The 16,875-nt window shown below is 49.6% G+C and overlaps 10 protein-coding genes across 15 annotated transcripts; 3 read left to right on the top strand and 7 right to left on the bottom strand.

The window, feature by feature from the left end:
• Positions 1-7: 7 nt before the first annotated feature.
• LOC112348736 (thioredoxin-like 3-2, chloroplastic) lies at positions 8-1,186 on the bottom strand. Of its 4 annotated transcripts, none has more exons than XR_002993153.1 (6): positions 906-1,186; positions 783-857; positions 561-702; positions 375-487; positions 252-315; positions 8-194 (listed from the first exon to the last, which is right to left on the bottom strand). XR_002993153.1 is itself a non-coding variant. In XM_024681821.1 (6 exons), the coding sequence occupies exons 1-5, from the start codon at positions 1,157-1,159 to the stop codon at positions 386-388; spliced, it is 516 nt and encodes a 171-aa protein (XP_024537589.1). In that variant the 5' UTR covers positions 1,160-1,186; the 3' UTR covers positions 192-315; positions 375-385. The 4 variants fall into 4 exon arrangements, 3 of the variants coding, with proteins under 3 accessions (XP_024537589.1, XP_024537587.1, XP_024537588.1); XM_024681821.1 differs by having other exon boundaries at positions 192-315; positions 561-578; positions 636-702; XM_024681819.1 differs by having other exon boundaries at positions 192-315.
• A 1,472-nt stretch (positions 1,187-2,658) lies between these two features.
• Positions 2,659-4,199, bottom strand: LOC9638499 (elongation factor P). 2 transcript variants are annotated; one of them, XR_002993152.1, is made up of 12 exons: positions 4,045-4,199; positions 3,957-3,987; positions 3,880-3,893; positions 3,764-3,814; positions 3,614-3,683; positions 3,494-3,560; positions 3,379-3,446; positions 3,194-3,317; positions 3,111-3,150; positions 2,986-3,053; positions 2,852-2,929; positions 2,659-2,797 (listed from the first exon to the last, which is right to left on the bottom strand). XR_002993152.1 is itself a non-coding variant. In XM_024681814.1 (11 exons), the coding sequence occupies exons 1-11, from the start codon at positions 4,171-4,173 to the stop codon at positions 2,914-2,916; spliced, it is 678 nt and encodes a 225-aa protein (XP_024537582.1). In that variant the 5' UTR covers positions 4,174-4,199; the 3' UTR covers positions 2,672-2,913. The 2 variants fall into 2 exon arrangements, 1 of the variants encoding a protein (XP_024537582.1); XM_024681814.1 differs by having other exon boundaries at positions 2,672-2,929.
• A 10-nt stretch (positions 4,200-4,209) lies between these two features.
• On the bottom strand, positions 4,210-5,017 carry LOC112348734 (protein THYLAKOID ASSEMBLY 8-like, chloroplastic). The gene is made up of 2 exons (XM_024681813.1): positions 4,702-5,017; positions 4,210-4,656 (listed from the first exon to the last, which is right to left on the bottom strand). Exons 1-2 carry the CDS (start codon positions 4,990-4,992, stop codon positions 4,243-4,245), a joined length of 705 nt encoding a protein of 234 aa, XP_024537581.1. The 5' UTR covers positions 4,993-5,017; the 3' UTR covers positions 4,210-4,242.
• Positions 5,018-5,027: 10 nt separating this feature from the next.
• Positions 5,028-6,267, bottom strand: LOC112348735 (E3 ubiquitin-protein ligase RNF170-like). Of its 2 annotated transcripts, XM_024681817.1 has the most exons (7): positions 6,135-6,267; positions 5,954-6,071; positions 5,703-5,860; positions 5,408-5,604; positions 5,273-5,353; positions 5,168-5,219; positions 5,028-5,127 (listed from the first exon to the last, which is right to left on the bottom strand). In XM_024681817.1, exons 2-7 carry the CDS (start codon positions 5,986-5,988, stop codon positions 5,072-5,074), a joined length of 579 nt encoding a protein of 192 aa, XP_024537585.1. In that variant the 5' UTR covers positions 5,989-6,071; positions 6,135-6,267; the 3' UTR covers positions 5,028-5,071. The 2 variants fall into 2 exon arrangements, with proteins under 2 accessions (XP_024537585.1, XP_024537586.1); XM_024681818.1 differs by having other exon boundaries at positions 5,954-6,267.
• On the top strand, positions 6,215-6,586 carry LOC9638498 (mitotic-spindle organizing protein 1). The gene has a single exon (XM_002976926.2). The coding sequence runs from the start codon at positions 6,263-6,265 to the stop codon at positions 6,509-6,511; it is 249 nt and encodes an 82-aa protein (XP_002976972.2). The 5' UTR covers positions 6,215-6,262; the 3' UTR covers positions 6,512-6,586.
• Positions 6,581-7,394, top strand: LOC9638497 (triphosphate tunel metalloenzyme 3). The gene has a single exon (XM_002976925.2). The coding sequence runs from the start codon at positions 6,602-6,604 to the stop codon at positions 7,349-7,351; it is 750 nt and encodes a 249-aa protein (XP_002976971.2). The 5' UTR covers positions 6,581-6,601; the 3' UTR covers positions 7,352-7,394.
• A 63-nt stretch (positions 7,395-7,457) lies between these two features.
• LOC9649962 (GPI mannosyltransferase 3) lies at positions 7,458-10,517 on the top strand. The gene is made up of 8 exons (XM_002976924.2): positions 7,458-7,745; positions 7,801-7,918; positions 8,000-8,104; positions 8,169-8,455; positions 8,508-8,789; positions 8,845-9,034; positions 9,096-9,407; positions 9,473-10,517. Exons 1-8 carry the CDS (start codon positions 7,609-7,611, stop codon positions 9,590-9,592), a joined length of 1,551 nt encoding a protein of 516 aa, XP_002976970.2. The 5' UTR covers positions 7,458-7,608; the 3' UTR covers positions 9,593-10,517.
• Positions 10,518-12,469: 1,952 nt separating this feature from the next.
• LOC9649961 (protein SRC2) lies at positions 12,470-13,544 on the bottom strand. Its single transcript, XM_002976797.2, has one exon. It carries the CDS (start codon positions 13,434-13,436, stop codon positions 12,531-12,533), a length of 906 nt encoding a protein of 301 aa, XP_002976843.1. The 5' UTR covers positions 13,437-13,544; the 3' UTR covers positions 12,470-12,530.
• A 166-nt stretch (positions 13,545-13,710) lies between these two features.
• On the bottom strand, positions 13,711-15,882 carry LOC112348716 (putative pentatricopeptide repeat-containing protein At3g01580). Its single transcript, XM_024681760.1, has one exon. It carries the CDS (start codon positions 15,880-15,882, stop codon positions 13,711-13,713), a length of 2,172 nt encoding a protein of 723 aa, XP_024537528.1.
• A 35-nt stretch (positions 15,883-15,917) lies between these two features.
• LOC9638496 (60S ribosomal protein L16, mitochondrial) lies at positions 15,918-16,752 on the bottom strand. The gene is made up of 3 exons (XM_002976796.2): positions 16,618-16,752; positions 16,074-16,542; positions 15,918-16,018 (listed from the first exon to the last, which is right to left on the bottom strand). The coding sequence occupies exons 1-2, from the start codon at positions 16,709-16,711 to the stop codon at positions 16,088-16,090; spliced, it is 549 nt and encodes a 182-aa protein (XP_002976842.1). The 5' UTR covers positions 16,712-16,752; the 3' UTR covers positions 15,918-16,018; positions 16,074-16,087.
• Between the last annotated feature and the right edge of the window lie 123 nt (positions 16,753-16,875).

Below are 16,875 nucleotides of genomic sequence, written 5' to 3'. Positions count from 1 at the left end.
TAAATGTTTGAGTCGTCTCCACTTTGAGCTGCCTCCGCGTGAAGTTTGTACCCCATTTCCAGATCCCTGCTCTTGATGCACGTCTTTATAGCCGCAATCAAGCGCGACAAATCTCTGATCTCCTTGTTTCTATTCTGATGGATCTCATGGAAATCTCTGACCAAAGTTTTTTTGCTTTGGCTCGTCGAGTAGACCTTGAAGTAGAGATTCAGCTTTTCATTTACAAGTCTGTAGAAAAAACAAAGACATACCACCATATACAGGCACTTTTAGTCCGAGGGATAAAAATGTTGGTGGAATATCGTCCTCGAGTTCCTGTTTCAGCGAAACAACAGCACATTGGTTTCTGAAGAAATCGACTTTCTGAAGAATACCAACGAACGAGTCACTTTTCGAGGGTCTGCAACATTTGCCGGACTTCTTCCACAACCAGCTCGGCCTTTTGACCTCCAATGATCTCTGCTTTCTTTTCCTTGTTCTTCCACAGCTACGGATAAGGAAAAACAGGAAAAGTTAACAACCACACGACTTGAATGCAAGCAAAATGGATATGGACTGACCTGAATAGTTGGCATTCTCTGGAAAAGGAAAAAAGATGAACAAACCAAATCAAACACGCAATTGAGAGAACATACCGAAACACCAACGCGTTTAATCAATGCGTGTGGAACGGCATTGACGTCCACACAAAAGAATTTTGCTCTGCAAAGCAAAGACAGAAGAAAGGTCAGCGAAGGGAGGCAACAAAGAAGGAAAGGAAAGAATCATAGAAAGGAATTTACCCGTGCTGGAATTCCAAAGCCAGCTTCTCCAATTGAGGCTTCAAGTAGATGCATTTCCTACACCACGCTGCCATCCTGTTCCAAATCCATGTAAAATCAAATCAAAAGGAGAAAAGAAGAGACCATTCGATGAGAACGATTGAATCGTCCTCCTGCGCTCGCTGCAAAACCTCATCAAGTTCCGCTTCCCCGGAGATCACCGCCAGCTCCGCCCTGCCTTCCCTGCCCGGCGACGAAACCCTAAGCGCCACGCTCCTCTCTCCAGCCGCGCCGCTCGCATTCATCCTCACAACAGCTGCGGAAGAGCGAGAAATCGGCGGATTGGCGCCAGGCGCGCCGAGAACCCCCGCCACATTCGCGAAGCTCGTGGCCGCCATATCCAAGGTGTTTGAAAACTTTCTAGACACTAGTCACAATACACGTGGCCGAATCAAGCCGTTCCATCATCTAGCAGCCCGGTTTGATGTTACACGTGGCAGACTGATCACATAGTTACGTGGCAGACTGCTAGCCACGTAGAAAAACCTCCGCCGTCCGATGTCGCACGTGGCAAGCTTCTAGCCGTCGATCACTGGCTGAAATCCAGCCTCGGCTGGAAAGAGTAGACCACGCTGCTGCTCAGATCCACATCTCGAAGAGGTCTTCTCAGAGGATTCGACGACCACTTTGCTGCGTGAGGATCAAACGACCACAGCACCAATCGCTTGAATCCCCAGTCGCGGAGCTGGGGCGAGAACTTCTCGAGCGTGCAAGTGAGCAGCATGAGCTTGGCTTCGCGCAAGCACCAGTGAGCCGCGAAGAAGCCCTTTGGCGAGATCTCCTGGACCATGTAGTCTCTCATCCTGTTCACGGGCTTCCACTCCTGGCCGAGCTCGTCGTCCTCGTCCAGCCTCCACACTTTGAGGTGCCTGTAGTGGTGAGAGCCGCTGCTCCGGTGAGCTCCTACGAGCAGGACGGATCCGGAGCTGGGATCTCGAGTCAAGCTAGCCGCGCTGAGGCGCTCAAACAGCGTTGCTTCCAAGACAAACCAAGTGAGAGCTGCGAAATCGAAACCAACTATACCTCCGCTGGATCGGAGCGGCGACCACAGCAGCTGGGATCCTCGTCTCACCGGCACAATGCTGCGCTCGTCCGACTCCTGGAGAAGCTGAAGAGCCAGCGCCGGCGTGTCTCCCTGTACCTCTCGCCACTTTCCAGCTCGCGACTCGTACACAACGATGTACCCGCAGCGTCCAACCAGGACCTTGAAGCCTGAAGATCCACTGCCGCTGTTGCTAGTGACACTGGCGCTGACAGTAACACCCGGTGGCTCCTCGGAAACAATGCCCAGGACGCATGTAAGCGCCGAGGCACTCAGCACCAGCCTCGCCAGTGTCAAAGTCTTGAGCGGAGGGAGCTCCGGTAGCTTCTGCCATGACTTCTCAAACAATGGATTCCCCACGTAAAACTCGGGCCTCGCGGAATTCCCCACGCACAGGCACACCAGGCCGTCCCCGGCAGCCACGGAAGTCGCAAAGCGCGAGAGGCCACCGAGACGAATCCAGCTGCCTGTCTCCGCATCAACCATTGACCACTTCAAGCTGCCTTCTTGCTCGACTTGCTCGTCCTTCACCAGAAACCACGACTTCCGCCCAGACCACGTCGAGAGCGAGTCTTTCCAATCCTTGCATACCGCTCGGGCGACGAGAGCCGAAGAGAGCGGAAGAAGATGAAGAATCCTGTGTCGGAGCTCAGCTGGAAGCCTGGACCATTCCCAATGCCTGTGCTGCTCACTATCCCCCATCTTGCTCTAGAGAAGCACTGCTCTTCTTCCAGATCCCAGAAAGTCTATATGTCTACTCCTCTAGCGCGTCAAAAGGAACCCAACACGGCGACGGACGGAGAACCATTGGCACAAGTTATTCCGTCGGATACCACGTGAAATAGATCTGGCTTGAAATGGTCCCCTCCCCGGTCTCTTCACACCGGCCAGAGAAGAAGTCTCGCCCTCTAGAAATCCTTAAAAGCCAGGGAAGCTTTGTCGGGAGGATGTAAGGCAATTAGGACTGAAACTGAACGCCGCAAAGTACCTTTTGTTTGATACTCTTTAAACTCCCCGAGATTACTCTTCCTTGGAAGAGAGTCGTGTTTGTTATTCTTTGGAAGCTCTGTAGAAGCAGAACATGAAGACCACTGTTCGGCATAAAAGAGAATGCATCCTAACCTTGTCACGTAAGTGTCTTCCACTGTGTTGACAACTATCTGGTCTCCACTAACGATGAAGCAAGGGGCCTGCAAAGACGAGAGTTCACCATTGTAGAATGCGGAAGGAGAAAACTCAAAACTCACCATGATTATTTTGCCATTTTCTAGCGTGATGTGCTTGTACCTGTGGCCAGGAGTCAAAAGGATGCTTGAAAATAGCAACTTACGCTGCAGCTTGGGTCTGGCCTTTCATAAAAGGCTCAGCTTCGACCACTTTGCATGTCAGAGAAACTGGTACCGAAGCAGTCACTGGTTTACCCTCGTGCATTTGCACCGTCACAGACATTCCATCTAGAACAAAATCACACACAACTCATTTTTTCCTGAGATTTGGAATCGCAAAACGACACACCTGAAAGATATGAAGCTCCAGTTCCAAAGAGCTCTTTGTCCACTGTAACCTGGTCGAACGTTTTTGGACTGCAAACGCGTCAGCTACATCTTGGAAGAAACATGTGCGCACTTACTCCATCAAAATCGCCATTTGTCCCTCGTCGTACAGATATGTAAAGGTTTTCGAATCGACAGCCACTCCTGCGCACTAGGACGTTTAGTATCACAATGGAATTTTGGGGAAATCAACGTACTTTCCACCGATTCTGAGGTTCGCAAACGCTCAGTTGACTTGATCCCGCTGATCAGATCCTTGTACTCGATCTGCAAGCAAGCGAGAGAAAAAAGAATAAAGGAATAAAAAGGTCTCAGTTAATGAAATTGGTGGATCTAGAAAATCAAACCGGAATTGTAGCTCCACCACGGCCTCCATGAGCATGAGCGATCTTTATAACCTGAAAGAGCCGAAGAAAAAAAAGCTTATCACACAAAAAAAAACAAAGAAAGACATGAAATTAACCTGCACAAGGCGCCCTATGAGTGATCACTGCCTGTCAGAAAAAGAGAAAGAAAGAACAACGCACAGAAGAGCATTACCTTTGCGCTCCAAAATCTGCCCGACTCTCACCTACACAAAACCACACTCGATCAAAGCAAATCCAATGCCGCATTGCGCTCTTCTCACCTCCGATCCATCGATCTTCAATCCGCGGCGCTGCTGCCAATGCCACAACGACGAAGAATCCTCCTTAAAGACTCGAAATCCAGACAGCGCCTTGAATCCCTGCTGCGCAACGCGCCTCGAGCGCTGCATCCCCTAAAACCCTAAGCCCAGATAGAGAGAAGAATATACCCACGCATATCTCTGGGATTAAATTTCTCGTTAGCTTTGTCCACGCTTACGCGAGCTTGGTTTTTTGCCTTGTTCTTCTTCATTCTTTCTTCTTCGTCTTGGATACTTCTCCTCGCATTCGGCTCTCACAGCGCTAGCTTCCTCGCCAAGGCCTTTTTTCTCCAACCATTTGGCCAGAGTGGTGAAAGTTTTGAGCTCCACCGTGAGCCCCAGTTGCTTCATCTCCTGGAATGTGTCGATCGCATCGTTTGGTCTCTCGCATCTCAAGTAAGCCGTCATGAGCTCAGTGTAAACCAGCCCATCCGGCAGCATTTCTCCCTGGAGCTCCTGAAACAGTACCTCTACGTCGCGAAGTCGAGCGTTCATTCCCATCAAGCTCATCATGCTGGAGTAGAGCTGCGAGTCGGGCTTGTACCACATTTCCTTTCGTATGAGCTTGAAAACCTGTTTGCAAAGTTAGAACGAGAGAACACCGAGAACTTTGGTTACCTCGTAAGCTAGAACACAGTCGTTTTGCCTGTGTAGCTCCCGCAGAACTTCGAGCATGTCAGTCTTGAGAAGCCGGGACACCTGAGACTTGAGCACTTGTTCCATCTCCTCCCGGACACCTTTGGCTCTCTTCAAGCTCTGTACAGTGAGAATTGCCTCTCTTCCCAGCTTCCGGCCCCTCATTATCGGTAGTCTGGGAAGACTCCTGGTAGAACACAGCACACGCAGTCCGGATTTTCCCTCGGCAACGTTGAAACCCGCGACCCATCTGTGTGCCGCATTAAGTTCCATGAACTCTTTCTTCACTGTCTGTCCAAACCCTCGAAGCCGATCGAAAAGGATCCTACTTTAGTTTGCCTCGGAGAAGTATTTACAAAGCCTGGAGAGCTTGAACGAGCTTGTAAAGATCTCCATCTGTCACTGAACCTGGAGCGCTCTTACAAACGTACCCGAATAGCCAGCTTACCTTCGAGTATGAGATTGAGCGTGCAAACGACGTAAAGAGCGAGAACCAGGAGCTGCAAGAGCTTAAGTTAAAACAAAACCATCTAAGCTCGAAAGTTTCACTCACAAAAAGGAAGTGAAGAACGTGGAGACACCGAACCTCTGTGTCGGGGAATTTCAGCTGGAAGATCACCCAGTGTAGCCAGCGCTAAGAAAGAACTCCAGAGCATAAGCGAGAACTTTGAAAAGTAGGAAAACTTACTCGCAAAATGGTGATCACTCGGCTATCGAAGTTAAGATTGTAAGTCGCGATGTCAGTCAGCAGTGGCATGAAATTCGTAGCCTCTTCAGTCGTAGAAAATTCGCTAGGCCACAAGTGAGTGATTGGTTGTCGACAAATGGGACATTTACAAGGGAGTAACGCTGATCCATACTCCCACACTCTGAGAATACATTCTCCTGAAAGGAAAGAAGAAAGAAACGAAGATAAGTTCTCAAACAAAGAGGAAAAAACGAAGATAAGTTCTCAACCAAGCCTGGAAGAACTTAAGACGTACCACAGAACCAGTGTGTGCAATTCGCTTGACAAGGAAGAGTGAATTGCTCCTGGCAAACCGAGCAGCAATCCAAGTCCGTGAGAGTTTTGGATGATCGAGTCGTCAGTTCTTGCTTGGCGCTGCGGTCACGGAAGAAATTCAAGCTCTTATCGTACCACCTGCATGGAAAGCTTAGGCCCCGAATGATTCAGAAAGAAGATTTCTGTAGAGAAAAAGAAGGAAGCGGTCATCGATTCTTCACCGAATTTTACCAGATGTAAGAAGAGCGTCGACGATCGCTGCTCATTCTCTTCGATTCCTCGTCGATCGAAGAGGAAGCTCAAACGACGCGCATTTCTTGATCTTTTAGAGCCGGGACAACGAAAGTAGCTGCAGGAAACGAGGATCATGTAAAGAAGAGCGATCGAGCACAAGAAAGAGGAGAGGACACACCAAGGCGATTCGTCCGTGAGAGCGCTTCAATCAATCCCATCGCTGATCGAGCAAACCTAGGCAGTGTAATGAGCCGCCAGATGGACGGTCCAGATCGTTCCGGAATTTCCCGCTAGGGTTCTAGCGGGATGGAGGGCGTGGGCTTGCAGCGGGCGAGGGAGGCCCTGGATCTCGCGCACCACATCGCAAATCTTCTCAACACAGGTCTGGATCGCAAGACGCTCTCGATTTGCATCGCGCTCTGCGAGCACGGCGTGAATCCGGAAGCGCTCGCGGCTGTTGTGAAGGAGCTCCGCCGCGAATCGGCCGCTGTCCAAGGCGGCGCTACTGCCACTGCCACTGCTGCTCTTGCGAATGGCCCGGCCTCGCGAGCTTGAAAGAAATGTGGAGGATTTCCTGGATCTTAGGAGAAATTCTTGAAGGGAAGAAGAAAGCGGTCTTGTTTTTGAGAAGATTTTGGGGCAGCTATGGCGTCCGCGCTCGCGAGAATCTCCCAGCTCCCGCAATTGCCAGGATTTCCTTCCTCGCGAGGGATGAAGAAATCTCTCCTCCACGCGAATGCCCTAGCTCGATCGCCTCGAATTAGGTCAGCGGCAGCGGGCATGGAGGTTGAGGTGAAGCTCACGCTCCCGGACGATCGATCGCACGCCCGGCTCGCGGAGATCCTCTTGCCCTACTTCAAGATCAAGCACGAGCAGGAGAATCTCTTCTTCGACGGTGCCAATGCCGAGCTCTCGGCGCGGCGCGCGGTTCTTCGCCTGCGCTTCTACAACGGCGATGCGCGCTGCGTGGTGTCGCTCAAGGCGCGCGCGATCCTGGAGAATGGTGTGAGCCGGGTGGAGGAGAGCGAGGAGGATCTGGACGCCGCCACCGGCAGGGAATGCGTGGGCGATCCATCCAAGCTCCCGGCGGTGACCAGCGCGATCGTCCAGAGAGTGGTGCGCGAATTCGGGGTCACGGAATTCGTGTGCCTGGGGGGATTCAAGAACACGCGCCAGGTTTTCGAGTGGGAGGGCGAGAAGCTGGAGCTGGACGAGACGCGCTACGCGTTTGGGACAGCGTACGAGGTGGAGTGTGAGACGCCGGATCCGGAGAGAGTGAGGGCGATGCTCGAGGAGTTCTTGGGCGTCCATGGGATTCCTTTCTCACACTCGGTGGCGTCCAAGTTTGCGGTGTTTCGATCTGGAAGGCTGCCCAGCGATGAGATGATGGAATGAGAGAGAAGAACTGTTTTATTAAATAAAATTTAGGGTTCTTCAATGTTTAGGGTTCTTGATTCGAAATCCTTGTCGGCGGCATTCTCCCGCCCAGTTCCAGAGCTCCAGCGGTGATTCCAGCTCCAAGCGCAAGATTGCTATGGGTGCCCTTGGCAGGAGGAGGACCGTAGAAATTCGGCTGCGGTTGCTGGTAATTTCCATAGCCTAGCGGGCTGCTGCTGGAAATTTTCGCCATAGCCAAGGATCGCTTACGCTTTATGGCGCTTGGCGGAGAGCGTGGATTGTGGGTGCTATGTATTGCGTTTCGTTTGCTGAATGCCCTGCTCGTTCGCACGTACTTCAACCCGGACGAGCACTGGCAAGCACTCGAAGTTGCGCACCGCATTGTCTTCGGGTAAGCTCAAAAACAAATCTCTCGGTCATACATTCTTGTTTTCTTTGTGATCTAGCTATGGACATCTCACTTGGGAATGGAACAAAGGTCTTCGCAGCTACCTCCACCCGCTCATGTTCGCTGCGCTCTACAAGATGTTGGCAGTGCTTAAGCTGGATACTCCATGGTTCATGGTAAGCTTTCGATAAAACTTGAGCTTTCGTTTCCGAGAGAGTTCTAATTCCTTCTAGCTTTGTCATGTATGACTCTGTTAGGCGAGGTCGCCAAGGCTTTTTCAGTCTCTCATTGCCGCAGCCGGTGATGTTTACCTGTGGAAGCTCTCTCGTCGAGCATTCGGTGACCGTGTGGCAAAGTGGACCGTAAGTTCCATCAGAAAAAAAAATGAGAGAAAAGCTCGCGATTCTCACGAACTTTGTTATGCAGATGTTTTGCCAGCTCGTGAACTGGTTCACCTTCTTTTGCATGGTTCGCACTCTATCCAGCAGCATCGAGACTGTCCTCACGACGATTGCTCTCTTCTACTGGTCATCTCCAACCATCGACAAGCACTTAGGATTTATGTCGAATCGTCAGCTTGCTCTATGCGTTGCATGGATCTCGTGTGCCATCCGGCCTACTAGCGCTGTCATCTGGCTATACGTGGGGATTTATCACCTCTATGAATGCCGTGACAAATTCAGATATCTCCTCCATGAAGTTCTTCCTATCGGGTAAGCAAACCGCTCCATGCTTCAAAGCCTCACATTCGTTTCCAACTTCCAGGTGTGTCATTCTTGGAGCGACTTTCTCTTTGGACAGGATCATGTACGGGAAGTGGATATTTGTGCCGCTGAGATTCTTCCAGTTTAATTTCCTCTCGGGTGGTGGTGACTTCTACGGCAGCCATCCCTGGCACTGGTATTTCACTCAGGGGTTTCCAGCTATGGCGTTCACACACTTGCCGCTAGCTGTGCTTGGGATTTGGTGGTCGCGGGAGTGGTTTCTTGCGGGTCTTGTAGCCTGGATATTGTTCACGTACAGTCTGCTCGGGCACAAAGAATTCAGGTACTCGTTCGTGCATGTATGAAGAACAACTTTTCTAGTCATGGTGTTTTCGCAGGTTTGTCTTGCCAGCTCTTCCTTTGGCGATGCTGTTTGCTGGATACAGCCTTGCCTCCATTGAGGCCGGAAGCAAGAAAATCGTCAAAGAAAAATCCGGTGGACGATGGCCGCTTAAGCTTACAATCATTCTCATCGGGCTGCTTGTCTCTAACGCTCCAACTGCGCTTTACACTTCGCTCGTCCATCAGGTGATTGCAAGCTGGTTGTTTTGTAGACAATGTCTTTTTTTGTTTACTTTTGTCCAAACAGCGCGGCTCAGAAGCAGTGATGGAGTATCTTGGCAAAGAAGCGACAGACCAAAGGGTGGAAAGCATTGCGTTTCTGACGCAATGCCATGCGACTCCATTCTACTCGTCGCTGCACAAGGATTTGCCAATGAGATTCTTAGATTGCTCTCCCAGCAGCGATGGCGGCAAAGACGAGGCCTCACGGTTCATGGAAGATCCACTCGCAGCACTCTCCGTCATGTTTGGCGACGGGAACGTGCCCAGCCACATCGTCTTTTTCGACTCTTTGGAGGACAAACTCCGGCCATTTCTGGAAGCACGCTCTTACAAGCTGGCAAGTCCTCTCTCCTTTGTTTTCTTTCACTGTTTATCGATGGATTCATCTTTCTTTGTTCACAGGTGAAGAAGGTGTTCCATGCTCATTTCCCTGTTGATCGAGAGCTCCAAGCGTATCTTTGCGTGTTTTCGACAACTAAACGGCCGCTATCAACAGCGAGCGAGTCCATCCACAGTCGCTGAGGAGGAAAAGACTTCACAGAACGGTCATAGGGACACTCTCATGGCTAGAGTCCAAAAAACAGAGCGGACTAGCTTTGCTACAAAAGCAGCTCGAGGCTAGAGGTGGCAGCCACACAAGGTCCAGGATCGAGAGTCGCGTGAACGAGCTGCACGTATATGCTACAGAAGCCATGCAGCATCTGGCGGTGGAGACAACCTTGGCGAGACAAGCGCGAGAGAGTGCATTGAGAATTTCGAACACCCGTGATTCTGATCGGTCTAGCGGAATGGTGAAAGAGCCTGGGGCGTCCACTTTGCTGGCATACGAAGCTGGTTGACAACGAGCTGCTCATTCTCTTTGACGAGTGCGGTGAAGGCATTTCAAGCTTTTTGGAGCCTTTCGATCGTCAGCATCTGCGCTGAAACTCGGGGTCCAAGACGCACTTTCAAAGGCCGGCAACAGTCTGTTTATCACTCCCGTGACGAAAGCTAACCAGCGAGCTGCGGTTGCTGCTGTCACGGCTCTCATCTCATGTGTGATCCTCCCGACATCTTCGTCATCTTCTTTCCACTCAAAGCTTCCCATAAATTCTTGCTTCACCTTGATGAAGTGTCGTGATTCATGAGAAAGCTGCGGGTGAGTACGAAGAACGAAGTACGAACGACAAGTACCAGCGCATCTTGGTGAACAGGTGATTGAAATTTCATCCTTGAGCTTGCAAGGTGTGGCTCGGTGCAAGACAGCTCAAGAAAAACTGGTGGAAGGTGCTTCTCTCGAAGATGGCCTGCTGGATGAAGCTGGTTAGCTGGTGCGACCGGCGCTACTACAGAGTTCACGGTCAGGCCCTGCAAATCTCGCCTTCGTGTTGGAGCTAACCAGGAGCGACAGATCTCACTGCAAGGTGATGGGCCTCCTCTTGGGGTGATGAGAGCTCTGTTTGGAAAATTTGGGGTCGACTTAGCGGGGCTGGAAAAATCAATGGGAGCTGCTGTGAGCATGAACCACTGGTGGCATTCCTTGTTCGTGCGTGGAGTGTGTGGAGAAAGGAAGGCAAGAAGTTCTGTAGATCGAACGAAGCAATCCAGTGGCAGTAAAAACAGCAAAGGATTGTCCAGTTTGCTTATGCTCGATCATCAACGAGTACAAGCTCGAGGCTTGTGGCCTTTTGCTGCGATTGTGTTGCCAACCAGCTTTGATCGAGTATCAGGAACAGTGATGATTCCAAATCACTTGCACTGCCGAAGGCTACCAGGAGGTGTTCCTTATTGCCGACTTTGCAGCCTTGCTCCACAGCAGATGGACGAGCTGTGCAAATCTTCTGTGAGAGTTTTCGTAGCCTCGAGCAGGTGAGCTACAGGTTTTGCCACTAATCAGCCTCAGCAGTGTGCCATCGCCCAGTTCTTCTGCAAGGCCCAAGCCATCGGCGGCATCAGTGTGTACAAGAGCTCGTTTTCTTCGATCTTTGTCTGTGGGGCTTGTGACACTCGGCTGTGCACGTAGTGTCATGTTGGGTTTCATGACAGCTTAGAATGCAAGGCTTACAGGAGATACAGATAGAATCCAGATGCTTCTCTGGACGAGTGGAGCATCAAAAACTGTGGCTCTTATGGCTATGCGGGTTTGCTCAAGACATTAGAATTAACTAGGATCTAAAACATGTAATATAATTAATAATAAAAGTAATTAAAGTCATCTTACCACGTATTTAATTTATAAATATATAAATCTAATTGATTGTAAATTATGAAAAACTAAATCTATCTGGAATTAATGAATGTGTTGTGATAATTATTATAACTACAATAAAATGTTAGTTATATTCATTTTTTATGTTTGTGTTTTATTTTTCTTTATAAATTTTATCCATATTGTAAGCCATAAGTTGCAGTGCCTCTCTCAACTCAAGCTAAGGTAATCGACCCTCTCTAAGTAACGGTAATAAGTTCTCTAAAATTTTTAATATCATGGATTAATTAATGTGACTGAAATTTTTATAATTGTTGTTAAAATAAAAAAATTTATTTATTATTATATTATTAAAATTCTTAGTGCTACCTGCCATCATAAATGATATATATGAGGATTAATTGGGATGTTGGTTGTCATGAGATAATAAAATACACATTATTGAAAACTCATATCTAAAATTAGTATTTATAAAATTTTCTTTAAACAAATTTAAATATTAAATTTTATTATAAAGATATAATTAAATAAAATTATTGTGGAATCTTGAAGTATTAAATTTAAACATTCAATTGTTATATTTTATTTATATATTTAATGATTTATTGACTAGAGCTAAATAAATGATAAATACTTTAATTAAATATATATATTTAAATTATAAACTACTAATACATTAACTATATAATTTTAATATTTTCTAAAATTTAAAAAGAGCACGTTAGTTATAATTACTTTTTAATCTCTAAAAAACTTTCAACACTCATGACAACACTTTTTTTATTTTTCCTTATTGTTAATATAATTTTAATCCCTAAATAAAAAACTTTATAGGTTTATATAACAATAACTTAAAGGATAAATTATTATTAGCAGATGTAATATTTATGTAAAATTTCCATTATTTTTTAACTTAATTTATATATTAAATACTAGAAATTCATATTTTTCATTTATACTTTATTAATTTTTTATTTATATGGCTTGTATTTTTGGGGAAGAACTTAGGGTTTAGAGGTTTTTTTTAAAATAAATTAGGTTGATCTTGAATTGTTTTGACGAAAGCAAAGAAAGAGTAATAATCTGTGTACACGAGCTTAGATCTACTAAATTCAATAGCAGCAGTGTAGCACAAAGAAAACAAAAAAATCAAAGTGAACAGATGAGAGCTAGGTCGTGAAATATTTCTTTGAAATCCATTTGCGATGAGATGATGGAATGAGAGAATGAGAACTTTATTGAATAGAAGTTAGGCCTAGGCCTAAGGGTTCTTCATTCGAAATCGTCGTCGTCGTCGGCATTCTCCGCGATGTCTTCCACGACCTCACCGAGAACGAGCCCTCCCAGTGCTCCAGCGGCGATTCCAGCTCCAAGCGCAAGATTGCTATGGCCGCTCTTGGCAGCAGGAGGAGGAGGAGGAGGAGCGTAGTAATTCGGCTGCGTTTGTCCATATCCTGGCCCCAAATTTCCATAGCCTAGAGGAGGCTGCTGCTGGAAATTTCCGCCATAGCCATAGCTCTGCGGCTGGTGGTAGTCTCGATCGTAGCTGCTGGGAGCGCCGTAAGAGGGATAGCCTGGAGGAGGATAGCTTGAGGGATAGACTGGATCTTGCGGTGGAGGAGGAGGATAGCTTGGGGGATAGACTGGATCTTGCGGTGGAGGAGGAGGAGGAGGAGGAGGAAATTTTCCAGAATTTCTTGGGGAGCTTGGCTCGGAAGAGCAGCTACTGCTGCTACTGCTGCTGCTGCTGCAGTGTGGCGAGACTTCCCTCAGGCGGATCGAGAGGTTGAGGACGCCTTTCATTCTTCCCGAGGGGCGCCGGATCTCAAACGCCATGTACTGGATCTCCGACGGGGTCTCGCGGTTGAATCGCGCCTCGTGTGGGAGCTCCTTGAACGGGACCTCGACGGTGCCGATGGGCTTGTCGTGGATGTGGCCGCGGTGGAAGATCTCGATGGTGAATTTGCCCGAGCCTTGCTCCAGCGAGTAGGTGTCGGCGCTGATGACGAGCTTCTGGTTCCAGACGGGGTTCTTGGCGCCCTCTTGGTCGACGTGGGTGTAGAACTTCTTGGAGGGATGGATCCATACCACTGCGTAGGTGTGAGGCTTACCGAAGCTCGGCGAGAGCTTGAGGCCCTCGGCGGAGATGATGTTGATCTCCACTCTCCTCTTTCCCATGGATCGATCGATCGAGCAAAACCTGTAGAACAAGGAACAAGTCCACAAGAACACGCTCAAAAGTAAGCCTCTCTTTTTTTCTTCTCTCTCTTGTGGAATTTTAAACCCTACCTTTATATGTCTCTCTCAGGTGCTACTTTCCTGGATTGGCCCCAAATAAAAGATTTTCCTACACGAGTTTTAGCGCGTTACGGCTATTGCCCGCTACGTGATGCTCTTTTTCTTCTTCCTCAAGCTCTAGACTTTTCCAGCAACTACTTGGATACACTCTCAGCTAAAAATTTGATTTTCCAGACAAACAGCGAGCTTGACAAGAATCGCCACCGATAATCCTTTCCATTTGGTCCGACCACCATCGCCGTCTCGGTTTCTTTCGAGCTCTTCTCATGGCCTCCAGCACTCGAGCCTGTTCTTCCCACATCCCTCGAGCTCCATAGATGCTGGACATGAGCGTGTACACGGCTCCTTCGCCGACTTCCAGCTCCACCAGCGCGTCAAACGCAATCCTTCCCACCGCGACGTTCTTCCACTTGTGACAGGCTCCCAGGATGGTGATCCAAGTCACCGGGTTTGGCTTGAAAGGCATCCTTCTCGCCATCTCCACGGCACTCTCGAGCTCGTTGGCGCGACCAAGCATGTCCAGCATGCAGTGGTAGTGCTCGATACCAGGAACAAGACCATATCTGGGCTCCATCGCCTGGAAGTAGCTCTTCCCCGTCTCGACAAGCCCACCATGGCTACAGGCAGTGAGAAGACACAGGAAAGTCACAGCGTTTGGCCGAAGTCCCTCGTCTTGCATCCTGTGAAAGAACTCGAAGACCCGGCTTGTGTCACCTTGTCTGCCATAGCCCGCTACGAGCGCTGTCCAAGTCACCGAGTCTTTCGAGGCTACAGCATCGAAAACTCGACGAGCAGAATCCAAGCTTCCACACTTGGCGTAAACGTCGACCAGGCCGGTGTCCAGAGCCAGAGAATTCTCCAGTCCGGCTCGAGTGATGTCTTCATGGATGGCTCTTGCGAGGTCCAGCGACACCACAGTCCCGCAAGCTTTCAGCGCCGCGAGATATGCCCGCACGTCGCAGCCTCGAGCTCGCACCAAGGCGAAGAGTTCCAGCGCTTGGTCAGCATCGCCATTCTCCGCGTACCCGAGCATCAAACTCGTCCAGGAAACAAGGCTGTGCAGCGGCATCCGGTTGAAAATCCCGCGAGCGTCCTCCAAGCTTCCGCACTTCGCGTACATGTCAACCAGCGCGTTTGCGACGAGAATCTCCGACTCGTGGCCCAGCTTTCGTGCTCGAGAGTGGATCTCCATCCCCTTCGCCAGAGCTTCGACTTTCACCATCTTATCATCGACAAGTTCTCCATCCTCACTGGCAGCAACGCAGCTACAGGCCTTGAGGGCGATCACGAAGCTGAGAGTTTGAGCAGGGCAGCTCGAGCAGGGAAACAGATCCAAAGCCAGTCCACCTTGAGAGTTCTCGACAAGGCCCAGTATCAAAGAATTCCAGGAGACAACGTCGTGGTGCGTCATACTGTCAAAGACTTTACGAGCGTCCAGCGAGCCTCCACACTTGGCGTACATGTTGATCAAGCTGTTCGCCACGAAGACGCTGTGGAGATCATAGCCGAGCTTCCGAGCTTCGCAGTGAATCGCCATTCCCTGCTCCAGCGACTTAAGTCTCAGAACTCTTCCATCGACAAGTCTGCCATCTTCTTTCGCCGCCAGAGCAGTGCAAGCATTGAGAGCAGCCACGAAGGTTGTAGCGTCCGGATCACAGTCTCGTTGGGCTAGCAACGCTGCGAACAGATCCAGCCCCATCTCTGGCTCTCCACTTTCAACGTAGCCGAGCATCAAACTCGTCCAGGAGACTATATCTCGCTGCTTCATGCCGTCGAACACCCTGCGAGCGTCCACCATGCTGCCACACTTCGCGTAGAAGCTGATCAGGCTGTTTAGCACGAAGATGCTGCCGAGACAACCGAGTTTTCCTGCGAGAACATGGATCTCCACTCCTTTTCCGAGACTGTCCGACTTCACGGGCCTTCCATCGACCAGTTTGGCCTCCTCTTTCGCTGCTAGATCGATGCAAGCCTTGAGAACAGCGACAAAGCTACGGGAACTCGGCCTGTAGCTACGCTGCCGCAAGCTTTCGAAGAGCTCCAAGGCAACTTCACCCTGTCCGTTCTCCGCGTAGCCTTGAATCAGTGCGTTTTGCGACGCTACATCGGGCAGTGGAAGCTTGTCGAAGACGTGACGAGCGTCGGCCATGCTGCCACACTTTGCGAACATCCTGACAAGAGAGTTTGCGACGAACGCTTCGAGATGGTCACCGGTTTCTACAGCCTCGGCGTGAACTTTTCTTGCTCTTTCCAAGTTTCTGCAAGCTCGTATCCTGGTAAGTAAAGCCGCTGCGTTGGATCTTATCCTGCTTTGTTGCGTACTCATCCAGAGTGCTTCATTTCACAGCTAGCGAGCTTGGCTTCCCAAAAAGAAGACTGTATTTCATGGTGAGATTCACAAGAGTTTGAAGCAAGAAAAAAAAAATCTTAGCTTACAGTTGCTGTTGATCGATCGAGAGCTCCTAAAAGGCAAACGTCCAGTGAGCAAACAGAAGACCAGAGACCTCTCACACAAACCTGGCAAAACTCTTTCACGACCACTCGACGATCTTGGTCCGGAGGCCAATCTTATGCCCGGCTTGAATGAGCGCTTCCTTCGCAGCAACCGGAGCTAAGCCATCCACCTCAAACAGGATCTTCCCAGCTTTGCAGCGAGCGACGTATCCCGAGACGTTGCCTTTGCCTTTCCCCATCCGAGTCGCCAGGGGCTTGCTCGTCACCGGATAGTTCGCAATGACACGGATCCACATCCGGCCGCTGCCCTTGATCCTCCGCGAGATGACCCGCCGCGCAGCCTCGATCGTCTGGTACGTTATCTTCCCCGAGTGTAGCACCTTGATCCCGAAAGTCCCGAACGCGAGCTTGCTGCCATCGCCCAGGATCCCCTCACACCGCCCCTTGTGCATCTTGCGGAACTTGGTCTTGGGGGGATAGGGCGCCGCGCCGGCGCAGCGCACGGTGCCCCATCGAAAGCCACATCGCCCCCCTGGAGCAGCGAAATTCTTGAGAAAATGTGGGTAGATTCGCTCGCTCTTGAGCTAATCGCTACTCGACCACTCACCTGTGAGCGTCGATGGAGCTACCCGGCAATGCGGCAGCTGCAAGCGCGAGGGAGTGAGGGGCACCGCAAGAAGCCGCTGGAACAGAGTGTTCATTATCTCTTACATAAACCCTAAATCCCCCCTCTCAAGAACCCTAAAGGCATCTATGGCACTGGTTTGGAGAATATACTACTTACAGCCCTAAAGGTATTTTAAGAGCCCTAAAAAAGGCTTCTTATGATTCGAAGAATATACATTTTAGCAGTACAGTTAGGGTA

The sequence above is a fragment of the Selaginella moellendorffii genome, unplaced genomic scaffold (genome assembly GCF_000143415.4).
Source record: "Selaginella moellendorffii unplaced genomic scaffold, v1.0 SELMOscaffold_32, whole genome shotgun sequence".
NCBI classification, from domain to species: domain Eukaryota; kingdom Viridiplantae; phylum Streptophyta; class Lycopodiopsida; order Selaginellales; family Selaginellaceae; genus Selaginella; species Selaginella moellendorffii.
This window is presented reverse-complemented; position numbering and strand designations above follow the sequence as displayed.